A 23,414-nucleotide genomic window follows, 5' to 3' on the forward strand; every position below is an offset into this window, starting at 1 on the left:
AGCTGTATTTTTTCTGTAATTTTAGATCACTACGCGAAATGTGATTTATGTGGTTACCCAGGTCATTGACATGAAGAAAGGAGGAGCAAGGTCGACTTGTTCGACTGAGTTGTTTGTTGTTAAAATTAGCACAATGCTACACAAATGCAAGGGAGATGTGAGAGGTTTTATTTCATTGTGCTTGATGAGTTTTAGTGCACGTTAGCATGTCATGATAAGAAGTTTTTTCATTAAATGTGGTGCGTGTAGATTCATGATTAACATAAATTGCATTTATTTTCCCATTTACAATTGGCAAACATTTACAGCTGATTCTAGTTTATATAAAAACTTCACACCAACACTGATCCTTACTCATTAAGGAATTAAAAATTCATACACTCGCATTCACAGACATAGTATAAGAAAGAAAAATGTACAAAACTGTCTCTCTACGCAAATCAAGTTAAAATTTGCTGACAGCTGCATCTGTTAAAAGATGAAATTAATCTTTTTAAAGTAACTGGAAATCAAAACAAATTCTTCAGTGAATAAGTGTGTATCCCTTTAAAAATGTGTTGCATGGCATTCCCAAAATAAAAGCCCCCTGATTTTAATGACCCAGTGCATCAATGTAAAGAAAACCACAAGTTTGTCTTTTGGCATTTCACCTAATTTGCTAGAAGATGCTTTAAGTTAAATTCTAAGCTTGGACATTTTAGCACAGGATTGTCAACACAGAGGTCTTGCTTTTTTGTCTTCATATACGAAACTCTCCACTTTACTTGCAGTTCTACACACAAACCTGCTCTATAGATATGCCATAAACCCCCCTCAAATGTTGTCATCCAATGAGTTATCTTTTTTAATATATGAAAGAAATGGCAAATTACTGAATTATTTGGCAACAGCTTACAATGTTCTTTGATGCCACTAAGGCAATGTGTCAGTAGCCTCTTCTTCTCACTTCTCACAACAATGGTAGTTATGGTACAGAGTAGCTTTAAACGGTTGTGAAAAAAGTCTCAACTCATTTTTGCAGCTTTCGGCCACATCTCACAGTCAAATGGATAATGATGCCCCTATGTATTCCCTTTGTTTTACAATAAGTTTGGTAAGCGTGCCTTTTCTTTGCACTGGACCTTTAAAATCGCGTAGTATGGGTGGTTCTGACGTTGATTCGCAGACAGTGATAATTACTGGACGGACAAACCTACGACTTTTGCACTCCAAAGTATTGTTTAGTGGAGAAATAAACAAACACATTCAAATAAACAGAATTGATAGTATCCAAGGGGAAAATGTACAGACAAGTTTGAAATTGACTTACAACCTATAGTTAAAACAAAATGGAAACAAATACATTCTTTTTTTATGCTTATATATTTAGAAATTTGTTTATTTTCTCGGCCAATGATATGGGACAATCCTTGCTTTCCATTTAGTGCAAGTGGCCTGCATACATAAACATTACCCCTGCACTTACTGGGAAGGGTATCATTCAAGCATTTCATTGGTAACAGATTCTCCCTGATGCTTTACAGCTTTTGAGAAGCTTGTTCTTATGATTCTGGCCACAACATTGCCTCACTGGAAAAATAGAAAACTACTGAACCCTGGCTGGCTAGCCTCAAGTCACCTATGCAGAAACAGTGCACCACTGAAGTTCAGCAGTCCTTTTTAGGATTTCTCTCTTTTCCTACCACCTGAGTATAGGATGGATGGAATACTATCTATTAACTATGTTGCTGCTTCCTGTCACATACTGCAGCCCGACTGGACTGTAAACTTTACAGAAGACAAGGCACAGTGTAGGATTCAGACTGCCAAAGGCTGAGACACTTCAATGTGGCAATGCTGTCTTAGATAAAAGACACATTTGTAATTTCTTAGCTCAAAGCTGTATTGAAAGAAATTAATGATATGAGCAGGGAGACTATGTAAGATTAAGCACTTTCATCCCGAGTTCTTCACACATCCACTAAACAAGAGTTTATTTTGACTTATCGGCTGGAACCCCTCAGCCAGGCAGGACAGGCAGTGGTCTAAAAGAGCACTGTTGCATGGCTCGGAAATGAACTCAAAACCTGCTATTAAAGGACGGATGAGGGCCACCGTGGACCAAACCTTCCCTCATGTATCACCTTCTTTGCCCTTTTCTCCTGATCCAGTCAGGTAGAGGTGGAGCAAGCCCTTCAGTCCAGACACCAGCAGGATGCCCTTACAGTAATAATTTAGTAGCACTAATAACTGAGTGACTGGGAGTGAGTCCTTAGAGCTTGTTGGACTAACAGAAGAACGTCTTTATCACTCACATCTCCATCATAACAAGACAGAGTTCTAGAGTTCAACATGTTCCTTGTGGGATAAATTTAAGCGGGGAGTGGGGATCAAAATAAAATACTGAGCCAGCAGCCAAATTGGTGCAGTGGTTCTCAGATTTTGTTGGCATACAGTGTCTCCTCATCGCTTTCACTCTCGTCCTGAAACTCGTGGGCAAGAAGTGACTTCTTGGAGCCCATGGAGGTCAGCCGGATCTCATCATCATAATCGTCTCTGTGCTGTCGCAGGCGGTGAAAGCCATCTTTTTGACGATTAGACTTGGCTGCGCACACACACCAGATGATGCACGCCGTCACCACCAATGCCGTCATGGAGGCTGCTACACAAAGGAAGAGAGATACACAACTCAGCATACAGTTTCTAACTGGGAGAACAATTACTAAAAAAAAATAGATTCAATAACACCTAACAATTGATTTAAAAAAAAAAAAAAAGGAGTTATAGTGTACTTCAACAGTATTTCAGGAAGGGAATTATTGAGTGCATGTCATCTGTGTCAAAGAGGACACATTGAATTAGCAACATTGAATCTAAACATGAAACTACAGCTTGGGATATTGTTTTAGCTCACTGCATTAGCCAAAATGATAAGTTTATGGCGCTAGTTTGTTTTATGTGGACAGGCCACATAATGCATATAGTCAACACTGGGTACAAAAGGCCTTCTCATGGACGTGCTTACCTGCACTGGCCACCACAAACTCTCTGGGTAGGCCAAAGATGCTGTTGTCCATGTCAAACTCTATGATGATAGAGATAGCAGCTTCATAGGAAGACACCACCACCTGCAACATGTCAAAATTCCTTCAATAAGCCTACGAGGCTTCCAGAAACATTGTCAGATTGGGATTACAGTGTAACAGTTCCATTTCTAATGGAAGAATTATATGCAAAACTCAAAATCCAAATCAAGCTCGACCATATCATCTCGTAGGTATAAGGCGTTTAGCTGTCAGCCAAAGCTCCCCACAGAAGTGGAGCAGGGTTGTTAATTACCTAATTAGCAACACTCATTTGCAGGTGTGACTGCTTAGTATAATCTGGTGCAGGTTGTCTTGTATGTCTAAATTAGGAATTCAGCAGGATTCAAATCCTAAATTACACAGCTATCTTCTGAGAGGTAAACTACTAGAATCTCAGAATTCACTTTAGTAACTTGCTTGACATTTCTGCATTGTAAGCGTGACGAGTCTCTCATTGATTCAGTGTCATATTTTCAGTGCAGTTCAAAACAAATGGGGATACTACACCCAAAGCTTAAGAAACTAGGATTTCAAACCATGTGTTTTCAGGCCTGATTCAGTAATGTGGCCTGAACATACACACCGTTGTTGTCAAAGAGTAAGTGATCCTAATTTCTTCTGGTGTTTTTTCATTACCAATATGGTTTGCTGGTATTTTTGTGACAGCATGACACAAGAACCTACATAGGTACCTGAATCCATTGAAACTAATGTTCTTTTAATTTTTCAGAGGAATGAAACACGTCCCTATGGTCTAAGGCGGAGTATTCGATGTCCTAAGAAATATGGGGAGACTATTAAAGAGAGAAAATACATGTTGACCCCAAATTATGATTTGGATCTTGTGTGTGAGCAGAGTAAAGCAGACCCCCAGAAACTCCCGGACGACAGGTATATAAGGAATGCTGCTGTTCTTCCAGATCTCAAACTATCCCACAGAGATGGAGCCCTCACTACAGAAGAGAGGACATCCAGCAGTGTGCCCACTAGCCAGCCGGGACCTCTGATGATCCACGGCTTCACAGTACCAGAGTACCAGCAGACATATCATTCTGTGGTGGATCCCCTGCTTTTTAGGCCTTGCGGGAAGCTCGCAGCCTACAGTCTGGAGCTGGGCCGTAACATTAAGGAACATCTGTTTAAAGAGATGGCCTACCCCACGATTCAAAGTTCGGAGCAGCCAAATGGAGAGATTAAGATGATGGAGCGATTTTGTGTGCTCCGCCCAACACCTTTCTTAGATATAGACAGTTATGGGGAACCACAGTAATATTTTCCTACTGACTTTCTATTATACGTGTGTGACTTTTTTTTATGTCTCTTGATACTTTAGACTATTTTCATTTACCTTGAAATGTAATGTAGGTGCTGAATTTATATTCCAAATGTTTATTGAAAAAAAAAGTCAAATGTTTGACCTTTGCAACAAAGCTCCTCTTTATAAACAGTTTAAAAAAAGATACTATACTAAAATCTATGAGGCCAAAACCTGTGAATGCTGCATTTTTAATTGGTTTGTATAAAATGCCTATTATTTGTACATACTGTATGCGTTTATGATCTCCACCTGTTCAACAGAGGACATGTGGTTTCTGCTTTCTAAAACTTCCTCATAAAAATCAATACTCAAAACCAGACAATTGTAAGCCTCTTCTTCTACTCTGCATCATCACATCTTCAAAATGTTCATGTATAATAATGTAAACGTTTTCCAAGGCCCAATGCACTTGTTTTGTTTTTTCATCTGAGGTACAAACTTTTGAACATGTGTATGTATTTCAAGTGATTATAATGGAAAATATAAATTAGACACTATAAGTTTGATTTACTTGTCAAGTATGGCCATCTTTCTGAGAGCTAGCACATTCCTAGCTGCATAATATATTTTATAGTGGTGTACCTCTTGACGTTGCTGTTGGTAGCCATCAGCAACAGCTTCAATGTTGTGGTTGCCAGGAGCCAGCAGTGCACGAAAGTAGCCGCCCTCTGAAGTAAAGACCCTCGCTCCCCCATTCAGTACAATGATTGCCCCAACAATAGGCTTTCCACTCTTGTCTCTCACCACGCCACGCACACCTTTATGAACCTGTATGGGGTAGAAATGAAGGGCAAATTATGGCTGTATAATAGTGGGGAAAATGTTTAAAAAACAGTTCACTTCAAAATCTAAATCCTTGATTTGAAAACTAAATATGTCTTTAAACACTTCTTTGAAGCTAGAGTGCTCACAAATTAAAAGTTTCCACACTGCTGCATTACTCTCTGAAAATATCACTTAAAACTGGTTACAAAGGCGCTGAGGTCATAAAATTGTTAAATATCCATATGTAGCAATGAAGAAAAAGTCCATTAAACATCTCCATGTTGTGCTGATAAAATCTTGTATCATACCTCCACCAACATGCTTAGGAGAGCCTTCTTATTCTCAGCCCAGAGTGAGGTCAGCTGCTCAGCAGGAGGGAACAAACAGCAGCCACTATACACTGTGATCTCTGGACAGTGGCCAAAGTCCATGCTGAAGTCCTGGGAGGACACGTGTACACAAGATGACACATGAGACAGTACTGGGTCAGAAGCCCATTTCTGGATTTGCTATAAATTTGATTTGACTCAAAACTGAAATTATAAAGTCATCATCTCAAAACGGGTTAACAAACTGTCGATAACAGTACAACTCCATTGAAAATGAATGTGTTTTTCATTTCAAATCTTATATCTTGATAAAGTACTATGTAGTGGCAGCATGGATGCCAACTGCAGTAACTGAAGTCACAGACACTGGAGTGGAGGGACTTACCTTCATGCTCCCCATGTGGCTTTGTCTCTCTGCTGCCCTTATAACTCCATCTGGGATGTTGCCCACTGGGTAACAGAAAAGTTCCATTTGGTTATTAATGACTAATTCAATGCCAACACAACAACAGGGATTATTCATAGTATTTAAACTACATACTCTGTTCATTATTTGAACATCTGGTGTCCCCGAGGTGCATCTTAGGGTGGTTGCTGGCATAAACACTGGCCAAGTACTTCAATGTGCCCTCATTTTCAACTGGAAAAATAAAACAAAAAAAGAACATAAAACAACACAGCCCGCCACACAACTGTGAGGAAAACTAACACACAAATCATCATCCCTAGGCGCCTGGTTAGCTCACCTGGTAGAGCGGGCACCCATATATAGAGGTTTACTCCTTGACGCAGCGGCCACGGGTTAAACTACAACCTGCGGCCTTTTGCTGCATGTTATTCCCCTTCTCTCTCCCCTTTTAAGTCTAAGCTGTCCTATCCAAATTAAGGCCTAAAAATGCCTCATAAATAAATAAATAAATAAATAAAAGAAAATATCAACATCCTGGGCACTGCCCCTACAAGTGGTTTTAACTCAAACACTAGATAAACTGAATTTAAAACTTTCATGAGCAAATATACTATAAATAATCTTATCAGGTATTCAAACAAATAACAGTTTTCAGCAAAATGGTGTTACCGGACTGGACAGGCTTGTCATAAGGGTAAGTAGCTACAAGGGATCCTCCATCAAGGGCTACAGATAGAGTGTAGGCCTTGTCTAGAATCAAGTCCATTACGGCTCTGGTCTCTGGTTGGGCCTCCACCACACGCTGTGACGCATTGCCTAAAAAAGGGGGAATACAAATGGTGGATAGAACATGCTTAGCTTTTTATGTTGAATGTATGTACGATGTGCAATGACATCAATTTGTGACATTCATAACAAATATTTGACAATTGTAGTTTGAATAAGTTGACTCAATATTTTTCTTTGTCTTTTTCTTTCGATTCAAATGCACACAAACACAAATCCATACAACTGACCAAAGAAATCGGTGTCCAGATCCTTGCCATGAGCATTGGTCAAGCCCTGGGTGGAGGTGCACTGCTTCTCAACAGCCTGTTCTCGTCCATCTGGGTTGATGGAAGGCACGATGACAATCCGAGTCTCATTAATCAGCTGGCAAAGGGAAACAGAGAATGAACAATTGCAGACTTGGCTGAATCATTCTCTATATTTCCTGGGACTGGTTACAGTACATACTGAACCCAATCCCAGATATGTAAACAGTGTGGATTTCTCAGAGAGTGAACAAAGAGTTTTGTGTATTACTATGAGGAAAATGTACTACTTTTAAAAGGTTAAAGGTAATGCATGCTGAACACAGTCAATATACCTTGGAAATCTAGAGTTCTCGCGAGAGCACAATTTGAATTTGCTCAGCGAGTTACTCTGGCATCACGTAATACTGCTCATTAACTATGCCGTTGTAGCCGAGCTGTACCAATCACCTCAGTGTATCTGATATAGGCGGCCAGAGGCGAGCTAAAAAGTTGATGACAGTTTAATCTACCAGTTAGCTCAGCTGGTCGCTAAGCGTAGGCGGCTCTGGATTCGTCACCCCATGTATTGTTGTGATTGGTCGTAGTGTTATCCAATTGCGTGTAGTGAGACTTTCAAATGAACTCTTGAGTAGTGCTAGATGCCAGACCCTTGCCAGACTAAAAAGTAGTACTAGATGCCAGACCCTTAATCCTTTTGGATTTGGGTCTGGATTTCCAGGCTACAGTCAATACAGTCCAGGCTATCAATATACTACGTTTCCTGAAACACCCCAAAACTCACCCTGGTGATGGCAGGGTTCTTGCCATAGTTGATACACAGAAAAAAAGCAAACTCCAGCAGCAGCTCTGTGCCCACTGGGGCATTGCCATGGATCCCTGCTACAAAGCGGATCTTGGGCTCCGACGGTTCAGCTTCTCCTGGTTTGTTAGAGATTTCCAGAGCCCAAATAGTCCGAACCTCCACACTTTGGCCCAAACTGAATAGAATATACAGAATATACGGCAGTATTATAAGTAGAGTTATGGAACACAGAGACGATCTGGACAGCACTGACTTTTGGCAAACAGAGAATGAGAGGAACAGAGGTATGATCTTAAACAAATATGTATCCTTAAAAAGGAAATGACTTTGGTTGGTTCAAATACCTGCGTAAAGATGTAATTTGAGGAAAGTAAATTGTGAGGCCTCTCATAAAGTCCGACAGCTCTTTGTGGCGTCTGTAGCGGAAGCTGTTCTCTGTGGCTGTGCTCTTGACCAACTGCTCCAAACCCTGGCCAAGAGAGAGGTCCTTGATTAAGCTCTGGAACTCCTTCTCTGATGGGTTCTGTGTGGGTTGGGGGCCCTTGGGAGATTGGCCATTAGGGTCTGAGTGTACACGTGTCAGTCTGAAGTCCAGCACCTCTACTCTTTCCTTTTTGACTGTGACGTAGCTCCTCATAGGTGTATAACTGGACGACAGAGAAGAAGACATAACAGCATAGAAATATAAAAATATTCTTTTTGTTCTTCCTTCTGAAATCCATATCTTACCCATGGGCAGAAGCAGTGATATAGTAAGTGTTAGGGACTAGTAGTCTCCAGTAATCTCCAGTATGGGCTGTGGTGATGTTGTGGTCTATGTCCTCCACACTAATAGTGGCATTGGGAATTCCTGTGCCATCCCTCATGTCAGAGACTGTGCCTTTTACTCCACTGTGAACCTACAGAGACACATAGCCACATAAACATGAGTAGATGCTAAATTCGGTAAAGTGAAGAGAAAGCTTGGGGAAATGTTAAGATTTTAGCTTATTACCTGGTGTATAAACTGAAGCAAGGCTCGTTGGTTTTGTTCCCAGTATTGTGGCAGGTCTTTGGCCATGGGGTACTTCACACAGCCCAGCTCAATGGTCACCTCAAAACAGTTGGTGTTTAAGTAGTTCCAGTCCTGCATGCCACCTGGAAAAACATGCTCCTTTAAACTTAATCTCAAACTTTAAAGTAAACACACACAGAGTGGCAAGAATTAGGGGGTGGCATTAGTTCAGAGTTGGGTTAGGAACCGGAGGGTCGCTGGCTCAAGTCCCCGTACGGACCAATGTACGGAGTGTGGATTGGTAGCTGGAGAGATGCTACTTCACCTCCTGGGCACTGCCAGTTGCCCTTGAGCAAGGCACCGCCAGAGTCAAAATGTGACAGATTTATTTTAAATATCCACATGTAATTGCAATATTGTTTCCACTATTGAAGAATCATAAACACTGAAGCCTACAATTACAGTACTTTAATCTCTTCTTTTCTTTTACTAAATAAACCTTTTGCAGACAAACCAACTGACTTAACTTAGAAATAAAGAACAGAAGTTTGAATTAGCCAAATAGGTGTGGGCAAAGCTTATTTCTTTTTACATAAAAACAACATTTTCCACATTATGTAAATTAACTTAAAAAAATGTCAAACACAAAGGGTGATTTGGCTATGCGAAAAAACAATTAAAGTGTCGAGTAACAAAGGAGGATGACAGATGTAGGCTTACCAGGAACATTGTACCATTTGGCACCATTGGTGATGCCATCCTCAAAATATTCATCCTGGTACAGGTCCTCACAAGGGTGTCCATTGTGCATCAAAGGATTCTCCTGCACACACATACCCATACAAGTGAGAACACAACCATGATTTCAATTGTGGTCAAGTTTTCGAACCTAGTCTTTCCACAGACTACACAAAAAGCCAGTGGGTTTTATCTGTCCTAACTCTAGATTTTGATTTCAATTACAACATGAAACCACAGGCTGACATTATCGATACAACAGCAACAGTGTCCAGTTACCTGAGAGTAGGCTTTAGACACCTGCTGAAAGACTTTGTCGTCAGGTGACTGGCTGTACTGGGATATCCCTGGTTTGTTATCATCATAAGGGTAGTTAACCACCAGGGAGCCTAAATTCCACAACACAGAGACAAGACAAACCAGTAAAAAAAACATCTACATTTGTAGGTTAAAGTATATTTCATTATGCATAACCGGTAGACATCTCATAATCTAGCTTAATATCTATTTAAACTGTAGCTCTAGAGCCAAAGCATAAAAATCATAGCAGTAATCTCCTAGGTTTATTGAAGTAACTTTAAAATACAATTCTGTATTTTGTTACCCTCTCTAGGAGATTAAGAAAAAATAAATAAAACAAGGAAAACATACACAATACTTTAAATTATTTGAGAGATCACTATCAAATGGAGGAATTGATACTAAAATGCAACACTCGTTGGCACTAATAGCTCAAAATGAGACCATACCTCCATGGAGGTTGGCTGACAGGATGAAGGGAATTCTCTTCAGCCAGTTCATCACAGCTATAGTCTCCGGCTGTCTGGGCTCTGTGATGGTAACAAACTGGTCTGGGAAGTTGCGGTTCAAGTCAAAATCATTGCTGTTGTTGCGCCCTTTGTAGCCCTTTATATCACCTGAAGGGAAACAAGTACTAGTGATTAGTCACCTTATTTATCTTTATCTGTAACCACAGTAGGTTACTACTTAAAGATGTAGGAAATTCCAGCACCACTTCCCCTGTACTTCCTGTTACATGTCAGCAGTAGCTATCAGCTAAAGGATATAGACAGAGAGACGAAGTGCTTTGTGAAACCTTCCCATACTCAAAAGGTTTTCACAGAGCGACAATGGCACAAGTGAAGCGTTTCAACCAGCAGATGAGGTGAAGCGTGGAGTATGTAAGAAGAAAATTTCCCCCTGCACTAGAATGTAGTTTTGCAAGCCTTGTTTCATCAATTTGATTGCGGTTATCAACAAACACCTGAGGAATTTTAGTCAAGGGATCAAATTACTGTTTGTGTCTGTAATGTTACACCTTTGCTCATGTTTCCAAAACAACACATCTAACACCTGTGTGACCTGTATATCAAAATCTCTGCCATAATGTTACAAGTCTTGATTCCATACTGTGTTACTTTATTGCTGCCTGTGTAAGAACTTATTAGCGTGTCCCCGGGTGTGTCCCTTACCCTCAGTGGCTACCTCATAGCCATCAGGGTTCATCGAAGGCATGATGTGAATGCGGGTATTGTTGACCAACTGAGTGACCTCCGTGTCAGTACCATAGTTACGGCACAGGTACTCGATGAGGTTGAGCAATAACTCTCGGCCCACCACTTCATTACCATGCATGTTGGCTATATACTTAAACTCTGGCTCACCTGACAATGAAACAAAAAAAGGAGGTCAGAGTGAAAATTTCAACAAATAGACAACCGTGACATAATCTCAGAGGTGTTGGACACACCACATGTTAACATGACATGTAAACAAAAGCATCCCAAATCCTTGTATCAACTTCTAAGGCATACCATGCTCATGGACAGTGGGGTTGTCTGAGATGACCATCACATAGAGCTCACGGTCTTCCACGGAGCGGCCAATCGTGTGTAGATGGGCAATTGAGGGAAACTCGCTGCTGTACTTGCGCAAGAACAGCTCCATGTCTGCGTAGTTGTGGTGACGAAATTCCTGAGGCTGGATGGGCTGATGTTTAGGAGGACTGTTCTTGCTGTCCTCTAAAGGAAACACCCTGGTCTGGGTAGAGTCAGAAGAGTTGGTGGTGTTGGATACGTTTGGATCATTGGTGGATGGCATGGAGTATGTAGTCACAGGGATGCCACCTGCAGCCTCATTGACCACAGGCGCCAAGGTAAAGTTAAGTTCTGTGGCTTTGCCCTCCACAACCTGGACACTGTGGACTGCCATTGTTATGTACCTGTGTAGAGGGAAAAAAAAACACAAGCTTGAGTATTTCTTCCACTTCACCTTAAAAAAACCAAGAAGTTCCAAAATTAGAGGACATGAAAAAAATACCAGTCCACTTTCCGTTTAAGCTCTCTACCAGGAAGTAATTCACAAATAAACCTGCAAAACACACTTTTCTTCATTTCAGTTACAAAGAGTAACTCTAAAGAGTAGGGGTGGAAAAAAATAATTGATTTTTTGATGCATCACGATTCTCTCTACAACGGTTAATTGCTCGATTCTGGTAAGTTAATAATCAATTATTATATATCAAAAAGAGCAACTGAAAGAGGATGGGATAATGGACAACAATGTAGAGTTTAGGCAAGAGTGCAGAAAAATAACAATGGCCAAAAGGAGAAAAAAAAAAAACGTTTTGTATATACACATGATTTAATAAGACATGCATAAAATAATTAGGCAAAACACATAAAGGCTGTTCATCTACTTTATCACATTACATCTGACCACCTCATGTTTCATGTTCTAAGAGGCAGGTTCTCCACCTTTAAACATGACTGAGCCTCTGACATGGAAGGACACTGTGAGAGGTGGTGACTTTCACAAGCATATTTAAGGCTTAAGCATGGAATGACCACAAAATAAAAACCCCAGTAGACAAAAACTGTTATTAAAACTTGTGTGTGACAAATACTGTATACGTAAAAATCTAACAAACCCAGATTTATATGTATATTTTTTTTAATTATGCATGGAAATCTACATAAAAAAAATTACTGCATCGAGATGCATCAATAATCTGTTTAGAATCAAAATTATTGGCCTCTGAATCGGAATCAAATCGAATCGTGTGGTGCCCAGAGATTCCCACCCCCACTAAAGAGGAAGTCAGTTATGCTATGCATCCCATTACTACAGCACTTGTGGGTGGATCTGTCTGGGACATGGAGACTGAACTTCATTGTTTGATAGTCTGAGCAAGATCACAGATTTTGCTTACTGATGTATTGCTTCTAGTTCATTGTGTTCTGGCAACAAGCAGAGAACGCACCACTCGCTGTGCTGTCATTGGTCATTGCAATGAAATTTGAAACCTGACAAATAGGTGTGGGCAAAGCTTGCAAAGTTTGTTTTTTTTTAATAAAAAACAACATTTTCCAGATTTTGTAAATTAACCTCTGTTTGTGAAGGATGTTCAATAGTATTACACACCCTGGGGCCACAGCTGTGATGTTGTATGTTCCTGGGAGTAGAAGGCGGTAGTAGTCCCCATATTTTCCTGTGGTCAGGTTGTGGCGAATGTTTTCCACCACAATGCTGACATTGGCGAGAGCAGTGCCACTGATGGCGTCTTTCACATAGCCACGAACACCTATACGGACCTGGAAGACAGCGGTATTGTAAGAGCATCTTGCTAAACTGGAGAAGTACGCCAAATCATCAGGCTGGGTTTGATTGTGGCATTGTCCATGTGAATAAACAAAAACATAAGGTAACATTATAATGAATGCTGATGTATCATTACTCCCGTTTTATAAACTCTACCTTTTCTATGTAGGCTAGTAGGGATTCCCTGTTCAGATCCCATTCTTTATGGAGTTCAGAAGCGGCAGGATATTTGCAGCAGCTCAGCTCCATGGTGATTTCCAGGCAGTTTCCATAGATATAGTTGAAATCCTGCATCCCTCCTAGATAACAAGACAGAAATGTAATAAACAAATCATGCTAGAAAATGGCAAACTTACAATTACATGTATAAAAAAGAAAGATGTGTCTAAATCCAGGAATTAAACCGATGTGTATAACATATAATCATAAAGTAAATTTTTAGACATGCTCTGCTTCGTAAATTTGAACTCTACTGGGGCTAATTTATTAACAGGATAGACGCTGTTTAGAAAGGCTGGATTTTTGTCTTTGCCTTTTCAATGTCACAGTTTAAAGATAGTGTTTAAAGTGGCAACAAGCCATGACATCTGCAGTAAGGCAAATAAGCTGCAGGGTTGCCTTGACTGCTTGCTGAGTGGCTGCAGGAATCCAGTGAAAAAGCCACATTTTGCCACTTTGCACTGGTCAAAGTGAAAGGGCTCAGACAACAAACACTGACAAATAACTTCAGTAAAGCAAACAGCCCACAAACAGTCTAGATAATGAAGACATCAACCACACCACATCAAAAAACAATGGGCTTTAACTATATGGGATGCACAAAAAAAACAAGCATATTCTTTGACTTGTAAGATGATTTTCCTGGGGTCCACATTATTGTATTTACAATGCACTTGACCATCACACGGCACAACAAAAGTGGTACACAAAACACCTAATATCCTCAACCATCCACAGTTCTATATGGAGTGCCATGCATAGTGCTCTATTCAGTGCTTTGTGCAACCTATTTTATTACTTCCTTTTTTTGTACAGCACTATCACTGAACAACTACTGCCAGACATTCATACTTCTGCCTATTTTTAAACAATGTGATTTGCTTGCCTAATCTTCCTGAAAGTCATATTACTTAACAACTTTGAAAACTAGAGGAAATGCAAGAGAAAATTACAGTGGATCTTACAAGCTGAAGAGAAAAACTGCAGGCTATTATGTGGTACATGCCTTGGCTCTGAGAGCAGGCGTACCAAAATATACATCACAAACAAGTTCCTCCGAGTCATCCCGGGCCAAGCAGCAGCTGTTTAGCGGTCTGAAACTTGGCGAGGGTGACTGGCTGCCAGGCTAATTCACTGTAAAATGTAAAGAGCAACTTCAAAATGATTAATGGCTCCTCCAACATGTTCAACATTCAGTGTGTTTCTCAGTTGTCTGTTTCTTATTGGTCTGACAGAACAAATCAAGTCTTAATTTTGAATAAATACTGGAGGGACATGCCTATTGTATACCCCTGTGTAATCCATACTAAACACAACAGGGAAACCAGTACTAAACTGGTGGGTACAAACATTTACAAAGGACAATAGGGGACCCTGCCCAGTGAGCTTATTTTGAATGTGGTGGTGTATAGAGCTGTGTCAGAGTAATTCATTAGAGGTTTTACTCCCTGTGGTAGCAGCAGAGACAGCAGGGTGCTATGTCAACCAAACCAAACTTAGCCTTTAAAATTCTCCCCTTATGAATGAATAATGCTAGACCTACATTTAGCTGTGACAATGTGTGGAAATGCATACGCAGCTGCACCCACCCTTTTCTACAGTCACAAGACTTTAGGCATCTTGTGCTAAGTTAACTTTAAGTACTTTGTTCAGTTACCATTTAGAAAAGGTAAACACCTCCCATATGTTAACAGAGTATGACAAACACACGGACAGACTATGGCAGACCTAACCTAAAATATCCTCTATGTACCGGATCCAGTGACACACCCTGGAATTGGCAGGAAACCGGTGGCCAGACAATGGAGCCAAAGTCAGAGCTGATAGCTTAACTTGCTGTGTAGGGCACAGCAATGTTCATAACGTCACATGACTTTTAATGTTTAGTGATACAATGCAATAAACTATTTTTAGTCAAACATTTAAAATGATAATCCAGCAGGAAAAACTATTGAAGAAAAATTACTGTCATATCTGTATCATAGACTGTCATCAAAAGTCTGAACGTCCGAGAGCACTTTTAGGGCTTCAGATTATCTATTCATACAGTAAAATGATGTTCTTGACCTCGTTCTCTTGCATGTCTAAAGGCAGTGACGTGCATCTTTTAACACATACTGGATTACAACCTGGGTTTACAGCTTTGAACAAATGACCCATAAACATTTTAAACAGTTTAGACTCTGAATCAACGACAAATGACACACAACAAAGTGAACATTGTAAGTCAAAAAGCGGACAACCAACAATATACATTTTCAACAACGCCACAGTGGCCTAGTTATGTGCTGAGAGTTACACAAACCAAACTACAGTCCAAAAGTAAAGGACGCCCCCCGAGATCAGAATGTGTTGAAAGATTATGAGTCCAGATAATGATATGCTGAATGATTATTTCAAGCCCTGACTGCCACACAAAAAAAAGAATCTCCTGTCCCGGACTCCTGGTCCTGGCTTGTTGCCTGAGCCACTCATTATGTCACACAATGTGCTGATCGTAATCATCATCTGCCATTAGCCCCGTTTTAGCAGTGACATTTCATCCACTGAGCCATGTCAGACAGACACAAGCAAGTGTATTCAACTGTTTTACACTTTTGCTGTCTATCATCACATTGAGATACAAACATAGTTGCTGCTAGGAGCTTTAATAACTGGCTTCAATTACAGCCTGAACCTGCCTGAATAATTGTGGCTGTTTTATTTGAAAAACTGTGATAACAAAAAGAGGTAGGCTAATCTTCAGCTAAAACTGCAATGCATGTCATCACTGTGCTTTTTTTATTTATAATGGCAATTAAACCCAATGTTTACACGGATAAGTACCAGCAAGCTTTTGCTGTTGTTTGAAAGTGTATGAATAATGATGTACAGCTCCAGGTCCTGGCAATAAACGTAAATATAGTGAGTAGCTTCTCTGGCTTGGCTCCGCCCTCTTACGTACTTCTGCTCAATTTTCATTTTCCTTCAGTTCTACGTCTGGGTTTGCTGTATATTCTTGGGTTTTCTCCGGCCAAATCTTTACTGGTCCAATCAGCAAACAGAGGGAGTGGCTGAGAACGATGACGTTGAGGTTGTGTGTTATCCGTAACGGTGGCAGAGAAAGATGCAAGCGATGCCATTCGGTCCGTTGTGGCAACGCTGCCGGATATCCAGAAGTTAAAGCCTGAGCAAGAACAATCTTAGCTGAGTTTTGCTAAAATCAAACTTTTCCCGAACCCCCGGGGGGAGGAGGGCCACAACATCATGGCCCTCCTCCCCACAGGGTTCGGCAAAACTTTGATTTTCCAGCCCCGTTAGCGATGAAGGAGTTGGCTAAGGCTAACGCTAGCGATGCTAAGCTGACGTCACAACCAGGCAGATCCAGAGTGGCTCTGGGCAGATCCAATAGTTTTAAACTTCAACAGAGCACCCGCCTTTAAGGAAGATAACACTTGTCAATGGAGAGTGGTCAAACTCTCTGTACAAATGAAATATACAAAAGTCTAGTAGGACCAGTCTATAGTTTCTCTTGCTCTGATGAGGAATTCTAAGTAATGGCAACACCCCTGTTGTTGCATCAACATGACACAAGCCTTCTGTAATTGCGCACCCGCCCCACCTCCTCCACCACGCAGTTGCCAGGGGCCAAGGAAGACACGGAGGATTAAAAAAACATGATGGACTTTTCAGAAGAGGTAATTATCTTTACTCAAGTTTCTGCATGCAAAAGTCAGATGACACAATCTCCTGAACATAGCCATACTGAGAAATACAGAGAGAGTTGTGTGGAGCTGATAGTCGTAATTAGCTTTGTAGCAACTCATTTGGCAATGGCTTGAATTTAACAGATGTTCATTAATATAAAAAATAGGTATGCACTAAAGCTTTAAAGTGATTGCAACAGAACCAATACTAGTTCTTTCAGGAATTCTGAAATGATGTGTCAGTTTAACTACACATTTCAGACATTTGTTTACAGCTTCTAGATTTCTTCCAAACAATTATCATAATACTGCCACTTCATAACACCACAAACTTAGAATTACACTCATACTATATGGTTAAAAACTGCAACAAAGCACATCTCAACAGGTAAAGCAGTAAGGTAACATGAAACTACAGACACTTTAATCACCCCCCGCAGAGGTAGAGAGTCTGCTGATCAAATTTCTGCCTAAGTGATACAGAGTAGAGCTTTTTTCTGAACCCAAATGAACTGTAGAAGGTTACTTAAGCTATTAAAGACACGTAAATGAGGACGGGGCTACACAACGCCTATATAATATGAGTCAGAAGAACACTCAATCTAACAGTAAATAGGCCAGTCACATAGCCCAGTCTTGGCTGTTACAGTAAACCTGTCTACGGCTCTAACACTTTCAGTAATTACAGGCTTTTGCAGAAAAACATGCTCAGTAGAGCACTCTGAGCTTAAGTGCTTACATTTTGCAGCTTTTTGACACCTGGAAAACCCAAAACCCGACCACAATGTAGCTTCAAGGCTACATGAGACTGAAATTATGTTTGGGTTATACCAATTACCAATGTTGTGGATGAAGAATCAGTCAATTCTCTTATGTAGCTTTATTCACAAAACCTTTAAACTATTGCAAGTTACACAATGCAGCTACATGATGTGAAACAGCAACAATGAACTTAGCGTCATGTTGCATTTTAACTATGCTTATTAATGAGGAAATAAAGCTAACGGACACTGCTTCTAAGCAGCTTTGGAAAGCAAGTAGTTCAAATTGCTTTATAAAATGTAATCTTCAGTGGGAGAAAACCCTGTCACGACAATGGCTTAAGCTCCATTACACCAAGCGTATGGGAAATTATAATCATTTGTTCCAGAGTCTTGGTCTCCTCAAACAGTTTGTAGCTTGTGCACACAATTTGGTACAAATCCACTACTGAAAACCAATGCAAATGTTCCGCCATAACAAGTTCCTTCCTCAGACTATTTTGCAGAGGCACCGTCACTGTGTCTTGAGATTAGCGCCGCCCAAGACGATTACGATTGGTTTAAAGAAATGCAAACAATCCAGTCTCCTATCCTGGAATGTGTGTACAACATCCTCCTACACAACAATAGGTCATCATCAGTCAAAGCAACGACACGCCCATCCAACTTGGCCATCTCAATGGCAACACACAGCCTAGACGTCTAGGTGCCCTGAGTGTTACGTATTTTAGCTATACTGTATAACAAAAGGTGAGAAGATACATTAAAATGAATAGGACATTTACAGGATGTGACCCCACAGCAGAACTTGGTTAAAACTGTCTTCGGCTAAAATATCCTCATTTCCACATTGTAATGGTCAACAACAACCAAATACCGGCCACAGTTTTCTAATTTCTGATCATCTGTGGTCCCTAAGCAAAAGTAAAAGTTATTTGTAAAAGTACAAATAACCAGAGACATATTTACTTTAGTAAAAGTACCACAATGACAGCCCTACTTAAGTAGAAAAAGTACCTGATTTTGAATGTACTTTAAGTATTAAAAGTAAAAGTACTTGCATAACGATTTATTCTCTTAATGTCTATATTCTAATAATTTTTAAAAAACAGTATGGGCTGTGGCATTTTATTTAAGTTAAGTTTAATAAGTTAGTTTAGGTTAATGTAATTGTGCTTACCATCTGTGGCCCCGTTTACATTCTGACTTACAATTCTGGTTATCTATCAGGGTGAGCTGCATGAAGCTCGACTTTCCATTATCTCCCACGGGACAGTGAATGCTGCGCACACTTATCTAGCGAGAACACACATGGGCTTGGACAACAAGTAGGCTATGTGGCTTCACAGCTGAGGAGGTCCGGGAGTTTGTTAAGATAAATATACGGGTTGTATATTAACCCTATGTGAACGGATGCTTCACACATGACCAAGCAGAGTATCAGGAGCAGCAGTAACAGGAGCAGCGGTAGTACCACGAGGTACGCGACTGGCCAATAAATGCTATTGAAGGGCGAGTCTTGGCGTGGCCATAGTGTGATTCGTAATATCGCAAGCGGTACCAGGATCTGGACGAACTGCCGCAGGAGCAGGAGCTGCTGCTTAAGGCTTTCCTTCAGACTGCAAACGTGTGACGTCAGGAAGAGGTTTTGGCAGGGGGGAAAACAGAAAATGTAACAAAAATGTAACGGAACATTGTAGACATGTAGTGGAGTAGAAAGTATAGATAATTGGTGCAAGATGTAACAAAGTAAAAGTATGCACTATTGATCCTATTTAAGTACAGATACATAAAAAATGCACTTCAGTACAGTTTACATTCCACCACTGGATATTAGTCATCATTCACTAAACAAGGCATTTAAAAAAAAAGAGATCATCTTACCAGGCACGTCATACCACGCGGCGCCATTGGTGATACCATCTTTAAAGGTTTCTTCCGGGGTTTCAGGACAGTTGGGCTCACCAGTCCTCATCACAGGGTGATTCTGGGAAAACACCAGGGCTAAGTAGCGAAACAGGTTGTCGTCCTCTGACTGGCTGTAGTGGCCCTGCCGCTGGTGGGAGGCCGAGTCATCAAAAGGGTAACTGGCAACCACAGTGCCGCCATGCAGGTTCCCTGACAGCACGAATCTGGTAAGAAAATGGCACATTTTAGAGCTTGCTTAGGGATATCTTTAGGGTCAGTATGGAAAATGAACAATAACTCATTGAATGTATGAGCATGCAAGAATTCGAAAAGATAAAGTTTTAAAAAAGAATGGTATCCTATCCATAAAAAGTTAAACGGAAAGAATTCTGCAGCGTTAGAGCCGGCAGGGCCGTTTTAACTGGACAAGTATTCGTGAAAACATGCCGGGTTTAAGTCGAGTCTTCCACACCCGTCATTATGGCGTCCCAGAACAGCAGTTCCTGCCGACTTTATTTTGAGTGACATCTTTTATCCATTCAAATAATTGTCATATTTATATATTTATACATCAAGGTTTAATGTTAACATGTGGCACCGTGAATCTTTAAGCTTAACAGTATCTGTGGATGGCTACCTTAGTGGGTAGCTTACCTATAGGTCAGTAAGCCTATCATCAATGTTGGGTGTTTTTTTTTCACAAATAGGCTAATTTATCTTTGTGAATAATATGTTGGATTTATGTTAATGTTAATAATATTTCTAGAATATTTTAGAAAAAATAAAAAAAACTTTCAAACCGTGGACAATCGTGAAATATGTCTTCAAATTAGGCCTGCACGATTCATTGTTTGCAATCTCGATTTACGCTGTTCACAATTAAATATTTAAAGAAGTTCGTTTTTTTTTAATTTAAAAAAAAATGATTTTGATTCTCAGATAATTTTTACTGGCCAACTGCATCACAAACGCTACTACTTTTTCTTTAAGTTTTAAAAATAGACTGGATAAAATCCCAGGCGCTGCAATGCCCTCCCTTCTCTTCATTGAGTCCTCTATGTTTACAGGCTCGTGATGATAAGGAATGTGCTATAGGTGGCAAAAAAAAAAAAATCAGTTTGCTGTCTTCATTTGATTATGAAAAAAGTTGCACTTTGATTTTCTGCTGTTTGTTTAGCTCAACTAAGTGCACCTCGGTCACCATTCCACTATGGTGTCTCAGTTCAGTACTTCTTGACTTTATTGTGAGAGTCACACCTGATACCCCAGTAGGTCTTAACAAAGGAGACAAAGAACAGGAATGTTTGTCACTCTCCAAATCTCCACTGTGAGACACACATTTACCCAAAAGAGAGCCATGAACTTAAGTCATTCCAACCTGTGCTATGGGCAACAATACCTCAAACAAACACTGTGTGTTGCGTGTGCTGTGTTAGTGTGTTTCATAGAAGAGGGGGGGGACTCACTTTTTCTCCTGGATCCATCTGATCATAGCCATGACCTCGGGGATATTAGCTGGATTGACATACGCCTCATCGTACTGGTCAGGAAAGCTTCTGTTGAGGTCCATATTTTTGGCATTATTTCGACCCCCGTTGACGCCATTGCAGTCGCCCTCTTTGGATTTCTCAAAGCCGTCAGGGTTCATGCTGGGCATTATGTAAATATCCGTGGTGTTCACCAGCTCAGTAATACGCGATTCCTCCCCATACTGAGTCAGCAGATGCTCAATGAGGTACACCAAGACCTGCCTGGACACCGTTTCGTCGCCGTGCATGTTCCCCACGTATTTAAATTTGGGTTTCCCCGGTGTGTCACTGTTGGGGTCTTTGGTGATCCGCATCACCCAGAGCTCTCTGCCCTCAACAGACTGACCTATGCTCGACAGGTTAGCTACGCGAGGGTATTTCTCAGCTAAAGACTTTAAACGCCGGGTCAGGTCGACATAATTGTAGTATTTGTTGTAAGTTTCTACCGTTTCCTCCGTCGAGGTGCTGACGCTGGCGTCACCAAGGGAGACAACAAGAAAGATAAGAACGGCGAAAAGTGAAACCCGGAGTTTCGGCGTCTTCGGGAGATACTCCCAAATCTGCAACATGTTGATGTATCTTCTACTTCTACACCATTCGGACTTTCAAATTAAAGAAGAAACACCAGTTACGGAGAGTTTGGCTCCCAAGCGACAGGCGTATTCTTGCTGTCAGCGAGCTGGCCTGCCTGTTTCCATCTACTTCCGCTCATCACACAGGGGCGGGGGGCCATTGTGACGTCACATTAAGGTGGACCGGCAGTGATCGACTTTATTTTTAGCTTTTTCGCCCGAATTTCCACAATCGCCTTAATCAATTTGATACCAATCTGAACGGGTTTTGTCAACTTGAATTATACAATTATCCGTACTAACGTGTAGGTTGTGAATCTTTCAAAACAGATGTTTGTTTGTTTGTTTTCTGTGTTTTTTCAACGACATAAAAAGCATTTTATTTCCCCTTTTTAAATAAAAGAATAGCTTTGTACCATTCTGGCTTTATGTAATAAGTTAAATGTGGCCAACAGCATCTCCTGTAACACCCCTATTTATTTATTGATTTAGTTATTAGGCCTATTTGTTTTTCATTATAGTTTATATATTATTATACATACTATTACCTTTTAAAAATATATTTCTTTCTTTCTGTATTGTACATCTCTTGACTGATAGACTCGAACTTGTATAATGCCAAATTGTTTGTACTGCATGTTAATAAAGGAATATATTTGTCTTCTAGAGTAACATGCGGCGGCTGTATATCATTGGGGAAATATACTGCTGATTGGATGGAATTTTGTACTACTGTGGGTGTCAGAGTTGCATGTTTTATGACTCAAAACTCCTGAGAATTTCACTGTTTTTTTAGGCTTGTCCAATGGCCACAGGAAACATTGTCAAGCTATTTTCTGATGCACTATTAATTGCACTGAAAGAATTGGTAAAAGAAAATAAATATGGGGGAAATGTGGCCTGCCTATAATAGTTTTAGATCATGTTGAACCCTCTTTTCACTCAAACTTTAGACTACTCAAGCTTACATCCCCACACACTAAATATCACACAAACTTGACAAGTGTGAGGTGTTTGTGCTTATGATACCCTCATGTTCTTTGCTGGCAATGTAGCAGAAGGTCTGCAACTCTTTATCTTATAAAGATCTGAGTTTAGGTCCAATTTAAAGATTATTGAGTCAACATTTTCTAACTTTCCCTAAAGAAAACATTATAGCTCTAAGGGAAAATAAATTTCACTCTATGTGGTTTTCTTATCAATGCTGTTATGCCATTAACTATTATCAGCATGCAAGGGTTCTTGTTGTGTGTGTATAAGTAGAGCAACCAGCCAAACACAATAAATCAAACTTGTTTGCATTTTTAAAAATGTATGCTTTTTGCATATTTAAATATTTAAGAACTTCTCCTCTGTTACAATGATGCCAGAGGATGATATTCTCACAAACACTAGTGCTGATAATTTCCAATAATTAACTTGCAGCACTGACTACATGTTGGTCATGTTTATGTGTGCATTATTTTATTATCTCAAACTGGATATTTTGAGACTTTCTAAAAATGACTACACCAGGCAATAGAAAAATTACACTGCTCAGCATTAGAGCAAGCTTCATGTGGACTTGTGAGCCCCTTTTTGTGTTTAAGGTATGAACGGAGAAGCCATAGCGTAAATGTACTGCAACATAAAACTTTCCAAAAATAAAGATTGGAAATAAATCACAACTGACTGCACGGAGG

At 40.3% G+C, this 23,414-nt stretch overlaps 2 protein-coding genes across 6 annotated transcripts; one reads left to right on the forward strand and one right to left on the reverse strand.

The window, feature by feature from the left end:
• Nucleotides 1-250: 250 nt before the first annotated feature.
• cpda (carboxypeptidase D, a) lies at nt 251-21,879 on the reverse strand. Of its 2 annotated transcripts, none has more exons than XM_032501665.1 (21): nt 21,098-21,879; nt 19,608-19,855; nt 13,214-13,356; nt 12,881-13,050; nt 11,272-11,678; nt 10,930-11,121; nt 10,207-10,374; nt 9,737-9,846; nt 9,440-9,542; nt 8,720-8,862; nt 8,455-8,624; nt 8,070-8,372; nt 7,705-7,900; nt 6,903-7,038; nt 6,556-6,702; nt 6,019-6,117; nt 5,863-5,927; nt 5,457-5,588; nt 4,966-5,151; nt 3,005-3,107; nt 251-2,641 (listed from the first exon to the last, which is right to left on the reverse strand). In XM_032501665.1, the coding sequence occupies exons 1-21, from the start codon at nt 21,727-21,729 to the stop codon at nt 2,415-2,417; spliced, it is 4,080 nt and encodes a 1,359-aa protein (XP_032357556.1). In that variant the 5' UTR covers nt 21,730-21,879; the 3' UTR covers nt 251-2,414. The 2 variants fall into 2 exon arrangements, with proteins under 2 accessions (XP_032357556.1, XP_032357564.1); XM_032501673.1 differs by having other exon boundaries at nt 21,094-21,345.
• On the forward strand, nt 3,345-4,462 carry LOC116670949 (uncharacterized protein C22orf31). 4 transcript variants are annotated; one of them, XM_032501731.1, is made up of 3 exons: nt 3,361-3,442; nt 3,543-3,663; nt 3,796-4,462. In XM_032501731.1, exons 2-3 carry the CDS (start codon nt 3,628-3,630, stop codon nt 4,333-4,335), a joined length of 576 nt encoding a protein of 191 aa, XP_032357622.1. In that variant the 5' UTR covers nt 3,361-3,442; nt 3,543-3,627; the 3' UTR covers nt 4,336-4,462. The 4 variants fall into 4 exon arrangements, with proteins under 4 accessions (XP_032357641.1, XP_032357622.1, XP_032357631.1 ...); XM_032501750.1 differs by lacking the exon at nt 3,543-3,663 and having other exon boundaries at nt 3,345-3,442; nt 3,986-4,462; XM_032501740.1 differs by having other exon boundaries at nt 3,371-3,663; nt 3,922-4,462.
• Nucleotides 21,880-23,414: the final 1,535 nt, after the last annotated feature.

This window comes from Etheostoma spectabile, chromosome 3, assembly GCF_008692095.1.
Source record: "Etheostoma spectabile isolate EspeVRDwgs_2016 chromosome 3, UIUC_Espe_1.0, whole genome shotgun sequence".
NCBI lineage: Eukaryota > Metazoa > Chordata > Actinopteri > Perciformes > Percidae > Etheostoma > Etheostoma spectabile.